Below are 20177 nucleotides of genomic sequence, written 5' to 3'. Positions count from 1 at the left end.
AACATAAGGTAGTTAATATTACTCTCATTTTATAGATGAGGAAATTGATGTTCTGAGAGGTTACAAATCTTGCCTAAGATCACACCAAGTTATTATGATCCCTGCTTTGCCCAATTCTAACTCCTTTCCTTTACTCTTCATCCTGCTGGTAGTTACTGGTACCACAGTAAGCACTGTGTACATCTGTCTTCTCAACTAGATCATAAGCTTCTAAAGAGCAGGAACCAGTCTTCCTCACCCTTTTATGCTCAAGGCCTGCCCACAGTGCCTGCCTCAATAATCACTCTAAAGAGTAATTGCATGATTGGTGGGTTCTAGTTTTACTTGACAAGTGGAAAAAATCTCAGTCTAGGCATCATCTAGAATGATTCATCAAGCCATTGACGTGGCCATTCAAGCCATCAACACCTTTTAAAATGTCCTGAGACATCAGCCCTATTATTAACTCATCTATCTTCCCTGAGTAGAATTTTTAAAACTTTTTTTTGAAAAATAACGACTTTTAAAATAATTTACTTTTTAAATATTACCAGTGATAATTACATAAAACCATTCAAACTGCCAGGGAACTTTTGCAAAATCAAATATCAGCTACACCATTACTAATGACCACATGCTTCCCTGAGGACCCCAGAAGATCTTTACAATCTATTCAAATAAACAGGACAAGCAGAAAAATCTGCCACAAAAATTACCACTTTCATGGTTACATAAAGGGCTCAATTAGACACACAATCAAATCTTTTACAAATGCCAAAATTCACTGGTGGGTGAGGATGAGAGCAAATGTTTTAATTCACGCTTCTTACAGCCATTAGCAATGAAGTATGATTGAGGTAAGTTGCATTGTTATAGTAACTCAAATCATGCAAAAATAATAATTTTAGTTCTCTTATGAGAGGAAGGCAGAATCTATTAGCATTTAATCTGCCTGAACATAACAGTGACTCACCAGAACTCTCTGGATCCCAGTCACTCAGCCAACATTCATGAAGGCCGCCTGCATGCCGAGGCCGGTCACCAGGAGGAGAACAGGGTGAGGGCTCAGCGGCGTTAGGGCTGTTATCAGTCCCCCAGGATTTTTTACTCTTTTGGTGGTGTCGCTTACTTTTCCTTTTTTTTTTTTTTTCCTTAGGAAGCACCAACTAATAAACTTCTCTATGCCAAGGATATCCCAACCTACAAAGAGGAAGTCAAATCTTATTACAAAGCAATCAGGGATTTGCCTCCATTATCATCTTCAGAAATGGAAGAATTCTTAACTCAGGAATCTAAGGTATTGTTGGAAAGTAGAAATAAAATATTTGGCTATTTTTTTTAAGTCATTTTGGAATCTCTCAACAAGCCCTCTCTCTTTAAGAAACATGAAAATGAATTTAATGAAGAAGTGGCCTTGACAGAAATCTACAAATACATCGTAAAATATTTTGATGAGGTAAGATTTTTATATGATATTTCTAAAAATTGGTATGAATCAGTCACCAGGATTTGGTTACCAAGCATTCTGTGGGTCCCAGGACAGCTCTGGCCTCCCAATGGCAGGAACGGGAGGCCAGGGCACCTGAGGGGGGACCCTGGCACCGGGCCGGACCCGCACATGCTGCTGCCCCCTTACAGCTTTATGCTGCTCCTTTGCACCAGCCCGAGCTTACGTTTGAGTTCATGGGGCCTACAGCCACACTGACTCAGCTCGGTTTGGATGAGTAAGTAGTGGTCCTATCCACTGGGGCCAGCTTATGCTTGATTGTAACCTGCTAAAATGAAGAGCTGAGCTTGTTAAACTGCCTGGATTCTGTATTCAATCATTATATGAAAATATGACGTTTACTGAAGCAACAAGTTCAGTAAATCATTCTCCATAATGACTAATTCTCCTTAATCTGGATTTTTTTTCTTTGGGAATTCACACAGTCATCAGATGCATTGTTTCCAAATATATGTTAATACCCCCTTCCCTGATTCCCCCCTACTCAGTCATGCTGGGACAGGCTATCCATGTCAATGGTGAGAATAGCTCACCAATTCCATTTGCTCCTTGAAGATCAAGTGAAGAGCTAAGGTAGGGTAGAGGCAATGAGTTCCTTAAACATGATAAGCATCCTTCTTTCCAGGGGTCAGGGGTTAGAAGGGAAGCACTGGGGAACGGAGGGGTGGGGAAGGGGAGGGAAGAGGAGGGATTAGACTGCCCAGGATGGGAGGGGAGGGAAGGGAAATACTCATCTCTGACCAAGATGCCCCTGCCTGCTGCACTTAAGAAGAAAAACTTGCCTGCATGTTGGCTGCCCAGAAATGCTTGCTGTGCTTGGAATGGCTGTGACATAATGCATAAAATAGGGCCCTGGAGGTCTGGCCCCATATTTGTAAGCAAACAATTGGTATTTCTTGCCAAGCTTCTATTTTAAGCCAGTGTTGTTGATCCTGCGATAATGACTTAGCAAAATAACTTGCAAAGCGACTTATGTAAATGATCGAAGAAAACGTTGGCATCTGCTTCATACAGATTTTACCACTCACAGCATCAGGAATGCAAAATATATCTATATATATATAAATAAAATAAATTGTAATACTAAAACCACAATATCTAAAATAACTGTTCTAATTGTCAACAGATTCTAAATAAACTAGAAAGAGAACGAGGGCTGGAAGAAGCTCAGAAACAACTCTTGCATGTAAAAGTCTTATTTGATGAAAAGAAGAAATGCAAGTGGATGTAAGCACTCTGGGCCCTGGCTTAACCTGGCAGAGTTCTTCAGACTTGGGAGCAAAATGGCTGCTTGAGCTACTCTGTGTCGTTCATTTTTTAAGTTTGCACATAGGTTCCACTTTGAGCACTGTCTTTAAGAGACCACGGCACACGCACAGCTTTTAGAAAGCATACCAACTATTGTGCCTGCGTGTATACTGTGGGAACCCGTCTGTAAATACAGTTGAAGTGGTTGTTGCAAACAGCCTCCTTGTTTACAGAGCATACAGGGCCAGTAAGCAAGTGTCAGTATTGTAACTACAGCCTCCACTTAAGCACAATGATCTAAGTGGTTTTGCTTGAAAACTACAGTTATGTAGCACTTGTGACTACACTGCACCTCTGCAGAAAAGGGACAGTGCCAGTGATCAAAACAAAATGTGAAATGAGTCATTTGGAAACAAGGTGGAGGTGTTGGGGCAACCTCGAGGATTTGCAGCATTGAAACTTTCCCCAGTAGTTCTTGGAAAAGTTGACTGCAGATTTTGGTAGTGTGTACACTTAGCATTTGTGAGTGTGTGTGTGTGTTTTAAAACCAAAAACTAACAGTGTTGCAACATTGTTGAAAGGGCTCGTGTTTTTCAGTGGTCACCAACTGCACTCCATCAAACTCACCTCCACGTCACTGAGCTCTAACGCAAGGAGAGTGAGTAGGCTTTATTTAAAGGCAACAGCATTTTATCTAAACACTTTGTCTTAAGGTATGTTTCTTTCCTTCGTTTTTCTTTAAACTAAATGTATTTGATAGTGGATGTGTTGGGTGTTTAAAAAAAATCACTAGTTTATTTTTGTCTTAAAACTTTGATCAGATCTGTGGAAGAGTAACTCACTCCCCTCACCCTACATTTCTGTACTAGTGTCTCCTTGCTTTAGAGTTCTGGTGAACCCTGTGGTTATAAATACTTGTGTGTGATTTAAAAAAAAGAGATACATTTTACATTTCATGATATTGCTGTTCACACTGGAGTATTATATATGAATATATATATTTGAGGCCCAAGGCCTGAAAAATATTAGTATTAAACTTGTTATCTTAGTCTTACTATGTACTTTTTGAAAGTATTCCTCAAGAGAAAGAATTGGAAGTTCTTTTTAAAGAATTCCCTATCCAGTTACACTGTAGTCTTTTTATTGCTGATTTTTATTCCTGAATTTTTGCTGCTCACGACCAGTTGTAATACCACTGTGTTTTCCTTCTAGTACGTCGGAAGTAAAAAGTGTAATTGGCGACTCTCCAACTTCCCTTTCACTTGGGCACCTTTTACTCTTGGTGCTCCAAACCCCGGATGAAGGGAAAAATTTTTTTTCAAGTAGCAAAACATTTATCACACATTCCTTAAAATCATGTACCAACACTGTACAAGATATCAGCATTGAAATGTGAATTTGTCTTAGATAAATACAATTTATCTTGCTCCCCAATATCTGGTAAAGAGTGAGAGGTGGCCTCTCCACAAACTGATCAGAGAAAAGAAGCAGTATCACCCTGACAGGGACCTTCCCAACCCCGTCACTTTTGACCATTGTCTGTCCAATGGACACACCTCGAAAATACTACCAAATAGGTTACTTTTAAGTATACAGGTAAGAGGTCTGGCCCCCATCAAAGGCTGCCACAGTCTTGACATAAAGGCGTTCATAAGAACAACAGCAGGAGAGTTGAGAGCCAATGGTAGGAGAGTTGCCCAAAAGACGTCCCCTTCTTTAGGGAACAGAAATGCTAAGAAAACTCAGAGGAACAGCAACAGCTTTATCTGAGTTTAGTCAAAGCTGCATGAGGGTGTCCCTGTCCAGCTCTCTGGCACATCAGTCCTGTGTGGAGACTTGCCTCCTCTACCAGGGACTATGCTGCTGGGAACTTTGGGCAAGTCACTTACCTCTTCGTGCCTCAATTTCTATGTATTTCTTTCTGTCCTACCTCACTGAGGTGGTGTGAAGATTCACTAATATGTGTAGCGTGTTTGTCAATCCTCCAGTGAAAAAGCACTGTCTAGACCGTATTTTGGATCCCATTAGCCAAACGCAGTGAATGGCCAAATCAGATGTGTGCTGAAGACAATCAGTCACTGGGTCTAATAAAGAGCAACCAGAGAAACAAATGGCAAACAATTTCTATTTTCAAGTTTCTTTGCATATTTTTTGGTGCAAAATCATTTATAAACTTTTTTTTTCCTAACACTAGTGTCTACAGCAGCATTTAAAAATGAATTCTGTTACCTTTTCTGTATTAGGGATTTAAAGTCTATTTCTTATTGTATACCTGATTGAAGCTGTTTTTGGAGATGAATGTTTTAAATGTCTATATCCAAAAATAAACATTTTGATGTAAATATGGACTGCTTTGTCTTTTTTTTCTTCAAAATTTCTAGTTATAACAGATTTATTTTTTAATTCAAAGTGGCTCCAGGAAAATTATTTTTTATCTTTCAGGAACAAGATGTCACTGTATACGCTATGTGAAAAGCAGCTATGTTATGTAGCAAAGTAAATCTAGTTTCCTAAATGATGCTAAGAGCTTCTCAAAAACATTGCTGGCCTCCACTATCAATTTAGACTCTTGATAGGGAAGACTTCTGGACAGTGGACATTTCACTTGGTTTGGCAGACTTGAGTTTTGCCTTGTTGACATGAAGTTATTCCAGCAGAATTCCATTATAAGATGGAATTACATAAAAAAACAAATGGTGGTATACTTTGGGATGTACAGAAATATGACATTCATGGTAATTTGGTTAGATCCACAGCAATGGGAGGCAAAGTTTTACAGTGAATGACCCTGTTTTAGAAAGCCACAGGGTTTACTGCATTCCCCCATGTATAAGACGCACCTTAATTCCAGGCCCCAAAATTTGGGGGAAAAAATGTATTAAAGTTACTGAACTCAAATTTTATTCATCATAAAATTCACACAATTCCTCATCCTTGCTTTTTGAAAAAGCAGGAAATGCAAGTAAAAAAAAATCTACAACCACTGTATAAGATGCACCCAGTTTCTAGACCCCAAAATTTTCAAAAAGGGGTGCATCTTATACATGGGGAAATATGGTAATTATCTAAATGTTATTTTCTATTAATTCTAACCCAAAAGTGACAATCATTGAGATCTTCTACATTGCTAAATACACACTTATAGTTTTGAAAGAAAATCAAACACAAGACAATATAGCTAGATAGAAATGGTTGGGAGAAAAACACAAGACAATATATCTAGATAGAAAAATATTTATTAAGCTCTTTAATAAATACATACACATATTTTAGAAAAGGTAGTGTTTTATATTTAGATATCTTTGTTTTACTTTTTATGCTGACCTTGTCATCTTTTTCAAGACCTAGAGGTTTAGAATTCTTGTGGATAGTAAACCAGAAAATGTTTACTGACCCTGTTATTGCCAAGCAACTCAAAGAAGGGGAAGAAGGAATTCAACATGGGCACATTTCAGGCAAAATGCCCCCCAAATTCAACAAAGTAAATAATAAAATTTTTAAACTTGATTACCTAATTAGTTCCTTTTATTTTTTTGAACATTCTCAGAATAATCAATAAATACTTTATCTCTGAAGCTGTTTTAATGCTTCACTTGTCAATAGTATAATCCTAAAATCCGACACACATGCAGTATAGCATATAGTTGGTACCTTTGCCTGAGGCAAACTCAAGGGTTCTGGCAAACAGTAATAAAGTATCGCAATGCCACATACGTTAAAACTTCAAGCTTTATTGAGTCACTGATTTCCTCCCTTTCAATCTGCCTTTTCTCAAAAAAACATCATTCCCCAGCTGATCCAAATTCCTCTAGTTGCTTTCTTTGTGTTGTTTCTAGTTCTTCTAGTCTTTTACGAAGAAGAGCGAGTTCCTTTTGATGCTGTTCCTCCTTAAAAGCACAGAAAAAGAGAAGAAAAAAACCAGAAAAGGCTCAGAAAAAGAGACGTAGAAAAACTGGTGAAAAAAATAACTTAGGCATCAGCCTCTGTCCGCACATCTAGCAAGGAGAGGATGACCATGTTAGCAGTCCAGAACACAGCAGCGTGGGCCAGACTACTAACTAGTTCAACTAGTCCTTGCTTCTTTCCTGCCTCAAACTCTAGCCTTAAGCAAAACCCCAAATCTATCCTCTAGGTGCAAAATCCACCAGAGAGTGAACTAGAAAATACTCATGCAGGGCCTAGGTGTACTTCTATGACAACTTTCTAATAAGACTAGAGTTTAATAGCAGTTTATTATAAACAAAGCACTTGATCTGGAAACTTCCATCATTATAAAATATAATTACTTATTAATAGTTAATCTTCTGAAAATCATCCAACCAATTTGAGTCTTTCAGTATCTCAAGGACCTAATACAATAGAATTACCCCAGATTTTTGGAACCAGACAGATACAGAATGAAACTCAACTCTGTCAATTATTAGCTATGACCTTGGGGAAGTCACTTTACTTCTCTGACTCAGTTTTCTCACCAGTAAATTGAGAATAATAATACCTTTCCTCAAAGCATTTTTCATTAGGAGTAAATAAAATACTGGATGGAAAATGCATAGTGCAGTACATTAGTTAATGCTCAGTAGAAGTCAGTATTCATACTCTAGTCTAGATTACTCAAACACTCATCAATTGAGTTCCTTCTTTTTAATTGCTTAATAGAAGATTTTACTCCTACCACCATCATTAGAGGATAGAATATATTCATATCTACTTTGCTTCTCAGCAAATTTATCAGGTTAAGAAAGATTTGAGGTTTTAATTCTGTTAAACAGGTATAAACTTAATAGAAATGCTTGCCTAACCCTTTCCCTAAAACAAATGCTCATACCTTCATATGAGGAGGGAAGGCCAGTTCCATGCCAGGAACCACAGCTGATGACTGACAGTTAACAGGATTGATGGATGCTGTTGGAGGTATGTTAGGAACCAAAATTAAACTTCGAAATTCATTATGTCTTCTCTGTATGTCCTTTAGTCTTTTTTTAAGCCTTGTATATTCTTCAAACGGAACATTTTGTCTTGAAAAGAAAAAAAGTACTTCTGTTCTTTAATACAGTTATACTCTATTGAACAGTAAGATTCACAGAAATTCATATAGGAAGAGAATTATTTCTACATTATAAGGTGTATCTGTATAGTAATATATATGTAATTCTGTTTATCAAGAAAGATAAACAGAAACATGAAATGACATCTTAATTATATGTATTGTCACCACTGCACTGCAGGCTACCAACATATTTTAAGTTTGTCAATCAATCTCTTGATACTTTTATTTTCATTCCTACTCCTCTCCCCCAATCTATGAATCCTGAAACTACAAGGAGACAAACCCAAACGATGCCTTATTTTACAGAAGGACTCAAACAAATACAAAAAGGCCCACTAAGTTGAATCTCATATAATTGCTGTTTTTTAGGTGAACTAGGGTCAAATAAAGGGAATTTCATATTGTTCAATCTAATTTTTAAAAATGTAGCTAATGACAAAAGTGAAGCCCTAACTTTAGGGGAAAATGACATAGATAAAAAGTTAACTTTTCAGGCTTTCACAGATCATCATTATGGACATGGATTTCCTGACCATCAGTCATACCAGTAATCAAATATAGACTGCTCACAAAAACTAGGGGATCTTTCAAAATGAATATGAAGCGATAAAAAGCAGCGTTTGATTATTTTTTTATTAAACAGGAACATCAGAAAAGTAAACAAGTCAAAGAAAGTTGTTCTACTATGCAAATGAGATGCAAAACCAACTTATTTCATTGGTGAAGATGCACTATACAGAAGGCTGAAAGTACTGGAGTATCTGCACCTGCACGGTCCCTGATCCCCTAATTTTTGTGAGCAGTGTAGTTTCAAAACCACTTAAAGTTCTCGATCTGTGCCATAGCTGCCCAATCTTGAATTGATAATATTTCAAAATTAATGGTTATGAAAGAAGTAGTAAGTTGAATTTTGCTTTAAAATGAATTTGGTGGCATCTTACTTTGGAACAGGGCATTCATTCCACCATCTAGAAACTGCTTGGTTGTTACAAAAAAACAACTTCACATTTTGGTAAATACATGCAAGAAGACCAGGGCACATGATAAAACACCATTACTTGATATTATAAGCAATTTCCATTATAGGACAGTCTGATATACAGTCTAAATGCTGAAGGCTATCCTAATTTGCAATTTTTTTTATGAACTTGAATCAAATGGGTCATACAACACCCCTATCACTTACTTAATGTGGAAAATATATTAATGATGCAGATTAATAATTACCCTTCCATGACATGAAAAACCACAAGTTATAGCCCAGTAATACTTTTCCACACTAAATGAGAAACTGATCTCTGTTTCACAGTTGCAGCTACAATCTTAGCACTACGCAGTCACTACCACCGTTGTCACAACAGCAAGACCTCACACGAGCCTGCTACCAAAGCCAATCACTGTACCAAAGTGAGTGCTGAACGAACCCTTTCTACCAGTCCCAGCCATAACACAAACACTAGCATGTGTTTGATACCATTTGGCTTGAAGGACTATTCAGTCCAGGGAACGGGGGGGGGGGGGGGGGGGGGGGGGGGGGGGGGGGGGGGAGATAATGAATAGTTAAATGTAAATTTAAAAAGAAAACAAAGTACATTATGCCCAGAAACAAAGTTCTATAATCTCAAAACAACCACACGGGGTATATACATATACAAACACATTACCTATTTAACACCTGATTTTCTGTTTCCAATTCTTCTCTCTTTGCCTCCAAGATTTCTACTTTCTCCTGCAGTCTCTTCAATTTGTTTTCATGAAGAGATTTTCTCTAGAAAGAGAAGTATGAGCCACTATGTGAATACAGTTTCTTTCCTATTTTTTTTAAAGATTTTATTTATTGATTTTAGGGGGTGGTGGTGGGAGGCATCAACTCGTAGCAGTTGCTTCTCATAAGTGTCTTGACCAGGCAAGCCCAGGGTTTTGAACCAGCGACCTCAGCATTCCAGGTCGACATTTTATCCACTGAGCCATGACAGGTCAAGTTTCTTTCCTATTTGAACAAAATGATGTAATAGTGAATATTTCAGTCACCAAACCAATTCTATTTAGAGATGAGAATTTTCAGTCATTACTAGGAACCAAGATTAGTAGATATGATTCTTACTGAAAATTGCAAAGATAATAAAGCACAGATCTATCTCAGATCCTCAGTGTGACCAACAGAACTATTAGGAATGCCAAGTAAGAAAAGTGCTATCAATAACTAACTCGCTGCAAACAAAAACATCTAAAAAGGGAACGAGTCAAATTTTACTAACGAGTTTGCCTACTACCTGATAAGGAATCCTGAGCTCTTCCTTTTCACAGAAGATAGTATGTGTTTTAAAAAACCCAAAAAACTAAATAAAACAAAATTTAAAGTTAAAAGCATGTTTGCCAATAGATAAATTGCTACCAAAACAGTAAATTAATGGATCAGAAAGCTAAGCTAGATTATGGATGCATTTCAGTTTAAAAGTATGTCTCTCTAAATAGTAAAAATAAATAAATATAAATAAATAAACTTTACAATGGGAAAATTTTCTAATATGGAAAAATCCATATATGATGCAAAAGTAGTACATAAATAAAAGTAAGATTTTTTTCAGTTTATAAACAGGTTGTGTTTTTTTACAGGAAAACACCTATAAATGTTGCATATCCTTTAGTAGCTACAGACCTTTTAGGTATTTGTTTTTTTTTACTTTTTCTATTGCAGTATAATATAAAGCAAAATATACAACCAGAGTTGTGACTCAGGTCAACAGCATCGCTAAACCAGAAATGCCCCTCAGTCCTCTAAAAAGGACTAACATCTAAGTTACTTCTAAACTACAGTTTAGTTTTGCCCATTTCTGAACTTCATATGAATGGAATCAGAATGTACATTCTTTTACAAATGACTTTTTTCTTTCACTCAATATTGTGAGAATTAGTCATGCTGTTGCTTACAGGTAGAGTTTATGCATTGCCGCACACTATATTCTACTAAGGGATATTACACAGTTTACTATATTCACCAGTCTACTGTAAAGGGTCATCTTGGTTACGTCCAGTGGGGAACTGACACTGCTGTGGGCATTCCTTCTCATGCTCCCCCTGGCTGCCCAGCCTCCAGCACCCAGAGGACCACCCTGAGCCTCCTCCCCTCTACTCTGCCAAAAGAACCACTCTCCTGTCCTTAATGTCAAGTATTTATACATTTATGGGTAATTTAGGGCTCTCCATCCACCTACCCATGTCAAAGAAGGGAAACCATACAGAAGAAACTCTTTTGTGTTTGGATTTTCTATTGTTGTTCAACACAATCTATGTGACAATGCAATGAATTACATGTCACAGTTCTTTTCTACTGTTATGTTGTCATCCATTTTACACATATACCATATTTTACACATTCTCCTACTGATGAAGATTAGACTGTTTCCATTTTGAGACTATTATGAATAAAGTTTCTATGAACATTCCTGAACATGTTTTTGGTGGATATATGTACTCATTTCTCTTGCATATATACCCAGGAGTGAGTCACAGAGTATATATGTTTTAGCTTTAGTATTCTTAAGTGGTTCTAATTAAATGCCCACCAGCAAGCCATGAGTTCCCAATATGCCACATCCCTGTCAACACTTGGTGTGGTCAATATGTTTTTATAGTTTTCCTTATACCATACTGGCCACTCTCAGTCTCATCCTTATCTCATCAGCTTCTAAACATTGGGATTCCTCAAAGCTCAATCAAACATCAGACCCAGTCTCAGTTTTCTTCATTTCCTAAGTGCCTTATTTAATCCCAATAAGGTTTCAATACCATTTATGTCCTGATGACTCCCAATCTTTCTAACACAGTCCGTCCTCTTCCCTGAACTCCTGACCTATGTATCCAGACTACACATCTTGCATAGGGATATCTATTGGGCATCTCAGAGTTAACATGTCCGGAACAGGCAGCTTTATTCTCCCGTCCAACCTGTTTCTTCCAAAGTCTTTCCCGTGTCAGTAAATAACAACTCTATTTTAACCAGGAGCTCAAGCCCAATACCTCAGTCACCATTATCGCTACAACTATTGTAAGCTCTACCTCTAAAATACAGAGAATCTGATCACCATTCACTACTACTTCTCTGCTCCACATCATAAAAGCAGTCTTCCCAAGGCCTTTTATTTGCTCCTCTAGAGCCAGAGATCCTTCTAAAATATAACTCAGGTTATTCCATTTCTCAATCAAAAACTTCAGTGTGTTTCTATCTCATTCAGAATAAACCCAAAGCCTTTGCATGACCTGGCCTCCTACTACTTCTCTCCACCTACCTACCCAAGTCTCCCCTCCTCATATTCCTTCCACACACCAGACTCTTCACTTTCTCTTTCACGCACTCCAATTCCCTCTGTCTGGAACAGTCTTCCCCTACATGTCAAACATGGCATCCTCCTTCCTTCCTTTCTTCCTTCCAGGGCTGTTCTTACGTTTGACCTTATCAGAGAAACTTTCCTGACCACCTACAGAAAACAGCACCCTCTTCTAGCCCCCTTTTTCCTCTCACCTCCACCTGGGGTGTATTTGTTCTTCATTTCGCCCATCCACTACAATGTCAACCCCCAGTAAAAGGGTCTTTATTTCTATATTCTAGTGAATAAAAGTTACCTAGTACTCAATAAATTTGTTGAATAAATTGGTTAAATGAATACAGAGAATCCTTGTAGTGAAGAGTCTAAGCTAGGATGATAGTTTAGCAATAGTAATAAAAAGAAGTAGGATGGAGGAAATGCAAGAGACATCGTAAAGGAAGAATTCATTGGCTCCAGTGACTGTACTGGTTTGAACCATGTCTTACAAATATTCATATCCACTCAGAACCTCAGAATGTGACTATAATAAATATAGTTGGCCTTTGTCTTGGGTTTCTGACACAGAGCTTCTAAAACCCTGGGGTTAATTTACTGCATAACAGGAGTGTCTTTTGTTATTCATAACCAGCCCTTCTCTACCATACCTACCTGTAAGCTAAGGAGGTGATTTAGGGTGGGGCCCCTGAAGGCCTCAAGATGGGGCTGGTCACCAGAAAGAACAAGTGATAAGAGGATGAGAACTTTCAACCCTACCGCAACTCCTATTCCCAACCTCCACTTCTGGAAGGGAGGATAGAGATTGACTTGCATAAAACCTCTTGAACAATGAGACCCAGAAAGCTTCCACGTTAGTGAACACAGTGATTTGCTAGGGGGGCATGGAAGCTCCATGCCTCCCCCTTCCACACCTTGCCCTATGCTTGCCTGGGTGTTCCTTAGTTGTATCCTTTACAATAAACTGGTAAATGTAACTAAAATGTTTTCCTAAATTCTGTGAGACATTCTAGCTGATTATCAACCTGAGAGTCGTGGGAATTCCCAATTTATAGCCAGGTGGCAAGAGTACAGGTGGCATGGGAACTGGCATCTGACATGGGAGCAGCCTTATAAGACTGAACCTTTTACTTATGGAATCTAATGTAGTGTCAGAATGAAATCGTTGGACAGCCAGGTGGTATCCAGAGTATTAAAAAATTGGTTGGTGGTGTTGGAAAATATTCCAAAGTGACCTTATTTGGGAAAAGGGTCTTTACAGATATAAGCAAGTTAAGATGAGGTTAAACTGGATTAGGGTAGGCCCTAAATTCAGTATGACTGGTGTCCTTATAAAAAAAGAGAAAAATGGACACAGACACACAGACCCACAGGGAGCACAGCCTGCGAAGATAGAAAGGGGCGTGACGCGTCTAGAGCAAGGCAACCCTGGACTGCTGACAACCATCAGAAGCCAGCAGGAAGACAAAGGGGAGCACAGCCCTTCCTACTGGCACCTTGATTTTAGACTTCTAACTCCAAAACAGTGGAGAATAAATTTCTCATTTTTTTCTCCTCTGTCTCACCTAGCCTCCTGACATTTCTCTCCTTTTAACAAGGAATGTAATGACATGTCCAGACTTTTTTGACAGTGTAAAATATTTCTGTTGTTTTAAGCCCCTTATTAAAAGGGCCCCACCATCTGTAATACTTTGTTAGAGCAGCCCCAGGAAGCTAATGCAGTGACTGATGAGCTTTGGGGTATGGGAGCCCCCAGCACGAAGCCTAACTGAAAGAATGATGTTCTACTGAAAGAAATACAAGGGCAAAGGGCAAAATGGCTATAAGGACTGACTGTAATTTTGACTTCAGCAGACCAATACAATCATAGGACAAATGAATGCCTCAGTGTTACAAGCATTACAAATACAAAGGAGTAACAGAAAAAGCAAGAGAATACAGATGCAAGAATCAGAGCTGAGATTCCCTTTTTACTGTGTTCTAGCCAAATTCAATGAACTCTTAAACAGCCATGCTCATGACCATGTCTATCTGATCCTGTGGCTTCTACCACACACTACAGCTTCAAGCTCTATGACCATTCTTGACCAAGTCAAGCTCCTCCTTCGAAATCAACTTAGTTCTTGGTCCTTTCAGTCTACCATCTCCAAACTCTCAAGTGTCTACGCATCTCTAATCTAAATTACTCATCTCCAAGCTTTACATCTGTCATTTCTCGTTCCTCAAGAGTCTAGGACATATCTCCTTGAATACACAACCATCATTTCTTTATTTGACATCTGTTAGTCTAATATATCTTCTTTTTCTACTCAACTGACATGTGTTCTTAATTTCACTATGACCACTCCCATTGTACCCTCTCATGGCTAAAATATTTCCACTTTTTCCTTTTTCTTATTTATTAGCACCATATAATTTTTTTTCCTTCACAGTACTTCTGGAAGTCACCCTTCATCTTCATTCCTAAACCCCAAGCCCAAAATCCAGACTTCTTACTCCATGTCAAGTTTATTAGAATAACTTCCTAAGTGGCCTCCTGTCTTCAAGCCTTCTTCTGTGTGGCACACTAGTTCAGAAACTTCTGTGTGCACACAGATCACCTGGGAGCGATTAATAGCATTCCTTAGGTATTGCGTGGTATCTTATTTCTGCTATTAGACTATATGGTCATCAAGGGCAAGAATTAATCATAGCTTTTATCTTCCTTTCAGCATAGTACTAGGCCACACAACACAAAGCCTATAGATACTTTAAAGCTTTGAGACTATGGTTCATTTATTTAAAAAATTCATAACAGTACCTAACCAAGAATTATTTTAGAGAGATCTACCTTAGAATAAAAATAATAATTTGTCACTTCAACTGACTCAAAAGGAAAAGCACAACTCACTGTGCTCATACCAAGAGAGCACTCTTCATATTCCCACTTCAACAGCGTATGGAGAAACAACTACGTCATCACTCGCAGAAGAGCATCCCAACTCAAGACACCTGGGCAAGCTTTCCCAAACAAATCAACACAGCAAATATCGTTCCCCAAAAATTCTACCAAAAAACACTTAACAGAAATGACATAAGCTTTGTGCTTAAACATTGGACCACATGTAAACAGTGAGCTATCTCATCTAGCCTGGTGGGAAAAGTTCTCCAGTTATAAGAGCCTCTCAGAAAAGTAACGCTAAAAGATTGTGATTTCTGCCCCTAGAGTTACAATTTAGTAACTTTAGTTTTACAGTATAAGAAAGTAATGATTTTTGTCATTTAAAGAACCAAAAAAATCTGTTGCACTCATGGATTGTATTAATTTAATCTTTTAGTCACATTTTTCATATAGAAGCATTATCTTTAAAGTAAGTAGAAAAAGTGTTTGAATTAAAGAAATTATTTTTATAGCGATTATTCTGTCCCAGGAAATAATACCCATGCATATTATGGCTACAATGAAGAGAAAAACAGTAAAGTATTGAAATCAAAGAAAAGGGGAGAAGTTAACAATGCAAAAAAGCACAGGATTGGGAATAGAAAGATGTAGGTTTTAGTCATGGCAATGGTTACTAGTCAAATGACCTTAACTACCACTTCAGTTTCTTCATCCGTAAAAATTATCTGAATGCCAAATCCTTCCTACACCTAAAATTACATATGCCTAAATTGTAAATCCTTAGGGCAGTGTCCCACATGGTGGAACAGCTCTGGGTTGTATTCACTCAATTGAGTTTAACAATTTCTATGACTTCACACCATAATCTACACATCACTTTAAAAAGGGAAATAGATATTTACTATGTTCACACCTATCATTTGGCAGGTATTTCAGTAGAAAAACAACTCATCCTAGGGCCCAATATTAATGAAAGGTATTTTGTGGGCTTAAAATATCACCTCCTCCTTTCTTTCTGGTATACCTGCGATTAGTTGATAATCTCTCTCACCACTGGATGTCACTTTTCCTCCAAAAGAAGTCAACCCAAACTAAGCTCAATAATTTAGAATCTGATTTCTAAAATACTTATCTCTAAAACCTCAACACAAAAATTTCTCTGTGAAAGATCAAATCAGCTCTTTTAATTTCTAGTGATTTCCAGCTAACATCTGGCTCAGAGGCTTCCAGGCTTCAAACAGTATAAGAAAGTGTAAGTGGAATTTCTAAGATCATCCAAGCCATCTGAAATCCCAACAATACGCGCATGATGCCCAGTCCTCCCACCACATGAGAGAAAGGAAGTGATATACACAGGGAAAAACAATACCACTGGGATTTAGAGGTGAGTACAGAACACTGAATTCCTATTTGTAAATGCTGGTTTCTAATCTCTACGTTCCACTACTTTTAGCATTATGGGAAGAGAAAAGCAATATTCAGAAACCACGAACATAGGGAAATAATAACTTTTAGATTTCTCATGTCGCCACTCCAACTATCAAGGTGCATGGGGCAGTTATAGCAAATACATAAATAGGTGACTAGGAACTGTGTCCTGGGATTTCCAAATCTAAGTATGTCAATAATTTACAGTTCCCTTCTCTTACGCAAATGTGAGCAGCTAAACTTCCAGACTTGAAGATGCTAGTGTGGCTATGCCTAGAAGCACCTTGCTCTCATCTCAGACCTTCTAACCTCCCCAAAACCAATACCACTACTAAGGGAACTTACCAGATGAGACATAGCAACTCATTTGTAGGATTTTAAAAAAAAACTATCTCCCCCACCCCCAACACACATGCACCAATATTGTTGAAAATAACTGCTGAACCACTGCCACAGTGAGTCATGGTTACTGAGGGGGCCATGCTATATACCTTGTGTTGGCTGCAGTAGGTGAATCATTTGATACATTACTTCCAGGAGGCCATGGACTATTGATAAGAAAACAGAATTATAGGTTCTCGCAAAAACAGTCCTGAGAAAGTGAAGCTTAAAAGGGGTCCCGGCTGCAGGGCTTCCCTGGCCCTCTCAGAAGCCAGGGAGTCCCGGTTCCTGCCTGTGGCTGAGCAAGGTCCTTGCTCCTCCACTTCTGATCTGGAAACAACAAAGCATTTTCACCACAAAAACAATGTTACAATAATTAGTTCAGCACAATTGAAACAGGCTTCATCACCATGTAAGTTAAGTGCAGAATGAGTTAAACAAAGACTCCTGTGCGCTAGTCTAGAAACTTGATCATTGAAAAAGTCTCTGAAAAAAATGCATGTCTGCTCTGAAAAACTGACCTGTACACAAAATGCAGAAATAAACTTGTTGAATAGTTTAGATTTTCCCAATTTATCTCTGCAAGGTTGAAAGCAAAATGTCATGTTTAAGTATCAAACTAAACATACCAGTAAAATCTCAGTTTTAATTGTACATTTTATTCTCCTAAAATAGTTAATTATGCTTTACTCTAAAGAAACCACTCGACTAGGAACCACTTGCCTTTTTCTGGGCAATAGCGGCTCGCTGCAGTTTCTCTTTAGCTTGATTCCACTTCTCTTCTCTGTCTGCAATGCGTTCCTGAAGCTTATGCTTCTCTTCCAACCACTGCACCTGCTTCTCTTCCAACGTCCTGTCGGAAGAATGGATGCAAAACATGGACTTTAACTCTTAGGGTTAAATAGATATTATCACAAGTACAATCAAACTGACTACCTATGTGACATTCAGAAGACTAATTTAGGTATTTGAAGTTAAAAATATATTGGTTTACTCAATGAATAAAGTTTTTCTCTGAAGGTTTTCAGAATACTGTGGTCAGAGAAAATTTTAAAAGAATTTCTTCCTTAAATGTCTTTTTTTTTTTTTTTTTTACAAATTCAGAAGTCCACAAAGCTCACTCTCCAGAAATAGAAAGGGCATTCCCTCAGAGCAGCACTGTACATTATCAAAGTGTATTTGTAACTAGTTCCCAAAACGCATTCTCATGGAATCATCATTGGAAGAAGTATGTATAATATAGCAGGATAACAAAAAGAAATAGTTGTACATTAAAAAAAAAAAGGCAAAGTCTACCTTTCAACTTCTAGCCGTGCTTTTTCAGCTTGGCTTCTTAAATTCTGGCACTCCTGTTTCAGCCTCTCCGCCCTCTCCTTCAGCACTTCATTTGAACTCAGCAATTCATTCTCTGACTTTGTAAGTGAGGTCACTTGGAGATGCAAACTACTGATTTGCTTAAAAGAGAAGAAAGAAGAGACACATTAAGGCCTCTAAACAAATTTAGGAGAGTGTAAGAGAGGCAGAGGATCCTAAGTATCTTCCCTCACAACTGATGTGCCAGAGGACACCCTAAAATGAAATAATAAGTATCAGCATTAGGTTCCGTTAACACAGGATCATTTCTTCATATAACCAGGGACAACAAAGAACCAGAGTCCTCAGTCTGCCATGGAGTCCTTGCTCTTCTTCCAAAAATAAGCAGACTGGGAGTGGAGAAGTGAGGTGAGAAAAGAGAATCCAGCTACTCAGGAGTCTCCTATTGGACTTCTTCAAGCCCTGAGGAAGGAACAGATTTTAAAAGCACGTTAGCTGGAGAGCCGCTGTGGAAGCCCGTTCTCCCTCTCCCACTCCCTGCCAGCTGTTCTGCTTTCTCAACAGGAAGGAATCATAAAAACAGAAAGGATCACTCTCACAGTATTTTTCCGTAGTTTCTAAGCACCCAGTGTAGGGTAAAAGAAAGAGATCTGAGAAACCCAGTAGCAGGGACTGTTGGCCTCCAGAACCATTTAGCCAACCCCGACTGTCACTTGGGTTTTTTCTCACTCCAGTTTACCTGTACCCAGAAGTACCTTAGCCCATGAAAAGGAGCTACACACATAACTTGTTTTACTGTGTTTTGCTTTATCGCACTTCACAGATAGTGCATTTTCATTACAAATTGAAGTCAAGACTCTCCACCAGCAAAAAGATCCCAGCTCACTTTATTGCAAATATTCACTTGATTGCGGAGGTCACTTCCCAGACAGGCCTATAATTGCCTACTTAGAAATTAACAGGCTAGGAAGGCTCACGCTGCTTTTAAGTTATAACCAAACAAACTCACTTGGGACACAGTTATACCTTCTTCCCTCACAAGTCCTCATTTTTCTTTCACTTTTTTGAACTCTCCTAGCCATTCTCTTAGAGAAGTTTGGAAATAGAGAATCAAGAGCCTTGGGATTAAATAGCCAATTATTAGACTCAAGAGTTAAAAGAAACTAGATTCTTTATGCAATAAATTATACAGGAGATGATTCCATTACTTCCTGATGTAGCAAAGTCAAGAAAGACAGGACTATATATGTTCAAAGGACAACTGTCAGCAGAATAATGTTAAAATGGTATGTCTCAGATTTCTATTTTAGAATGACTTTCTCCATAAACAACTATTCAAGCCTTTATTTTTAACTGGAGATGTAAATTCTAAATCTGTATTACAGCTGACTAATCAAACAACCTTCAAGGAGCTTACTATTCCTCCATATCTATAGGATGACAGAACGCCCAATGCCAATGATACTAATTTCTCCAGAGTATCAAACATTATGCCCTCCTAGTTGAGATTAGAACTGTGACTGCATATGCAAAGCAATGCCAGCTAGCATGTAAATATAAATCCTAAAAATGGAATCCTCACTACTTCAAAATGTAAAGGGAAAAAACCATTTTAAACAAAAAAGAAAATGGGATTCAGTAAAGAACATTTTTAGTGTATTGCATATATAAATCTTTCCTGAATCCAAATAACTTCAGTTAAAATACAAATTTCCTTCTGTAATTACAACTCTTAGATTTCACAGGAATATAAGAAATAATAGCTCCTGGAATTAGAAGTGCACAGTTACAAGTCAATCACACAAGTAACTACAAAACTGGATGCTCTTTTTAATCAATTATTAAAATTCAGAATGTCAAAATACTGTTCTTTAAACTATAGTTTAAAAATTTCACTGTGGGCCACAGGATATAAATATCTTAAGAAAAACAGCAGTTAGGGGGATGCTGACTGCTTGGTGCTGACTGCAGGTGGGGCCACAGAAAAGACAATGGGGGGATGCTGAGCCTGGCCCACGGCAGGGTGGATGAGGAGTCAATTAATCAATCAATCAACATATCATTAAATAA

General features: G+C 38.0%; 2 protein-coding genes across 5 annotated transcripts in view; one reads left to right on the top strand and one right to left on the bottom strand.

Moving 5' to 3' along the window:
- The window catches only part of PLXNC1 (plexin C1), a 174063-nt gene extending 168981 nt beyond the window's left edge, over positions 1-5082 (top strand). The window contains exons 29-31 of the mRNA XM_066368633.1: positions 1136-1276; positions 1361-1435; positions 2613-5082. Of these exons, the coding sequence (XP_066224730.1) occupies positions 1136-1276; positions 1361-1435; positions 2613-2717 (321 nt within the window). The 3' untranslated portion in view covers positions 2718-5082. The remainder of the gene's footprint in view (positions 1-1135; positions 1277-1360; positions 1436-2612) is intronic.
- An 872-nt stretch (positions 5083-5954) lies between these two features.
- Positions 5955-20177, bottom strand: part of CEP83 (centrosomal protein 83) — a 105280-nt gene continuing 91057 nt past the window's right edge. For all 4 annotated transcript variants that reach the window (XM_066368630.1, XM_066368629.1, XM_066368632.1 and 1 more), the window contains 5 exons: positions 18090-18247; positions 17517-17646; positions 9446-9549; positions 7560-7749; positions 5955-6621 (listed from right to left, as the gene is read on the bottom strand). In XM_066368630.1, coding sequence (XP_066224727.1) covers positions 6517-6621; positions 7560-7749; positions 9446-9549; positions 17517-17646; positions 18090-18247 — 687 coding nt within the window. In that variant the 3' untranslated portion in view covers positions 5955-6516. The remainder of the gene's footprint in view (positions 6622-7559; positions 7750-9445; positions 9550-17516; positions 17647-18089; positions 18248-20177) is intronic.

Source organism: Saccopteryx leptura, chromosome 2 (assembly GCF_036850995.1).
Source record: "Saccopteryx leptura isolate mSacLep1 chromosome 2, mSacLep1_pri_phased_curated, whole genome shotgun sequence".
Taxonomy (NCBI): Eukaryota; Metazoa; Chordata; class Mammalia; order Chiroptera; family Emballonuridae; genus Saccopteryx; species Saccopteryx leptura.
The sequence above is the reverse complement of the archived record's forward strand: the minus strand, read 5'-3'. Positions and strand labels throughout refer to the sequence as shown.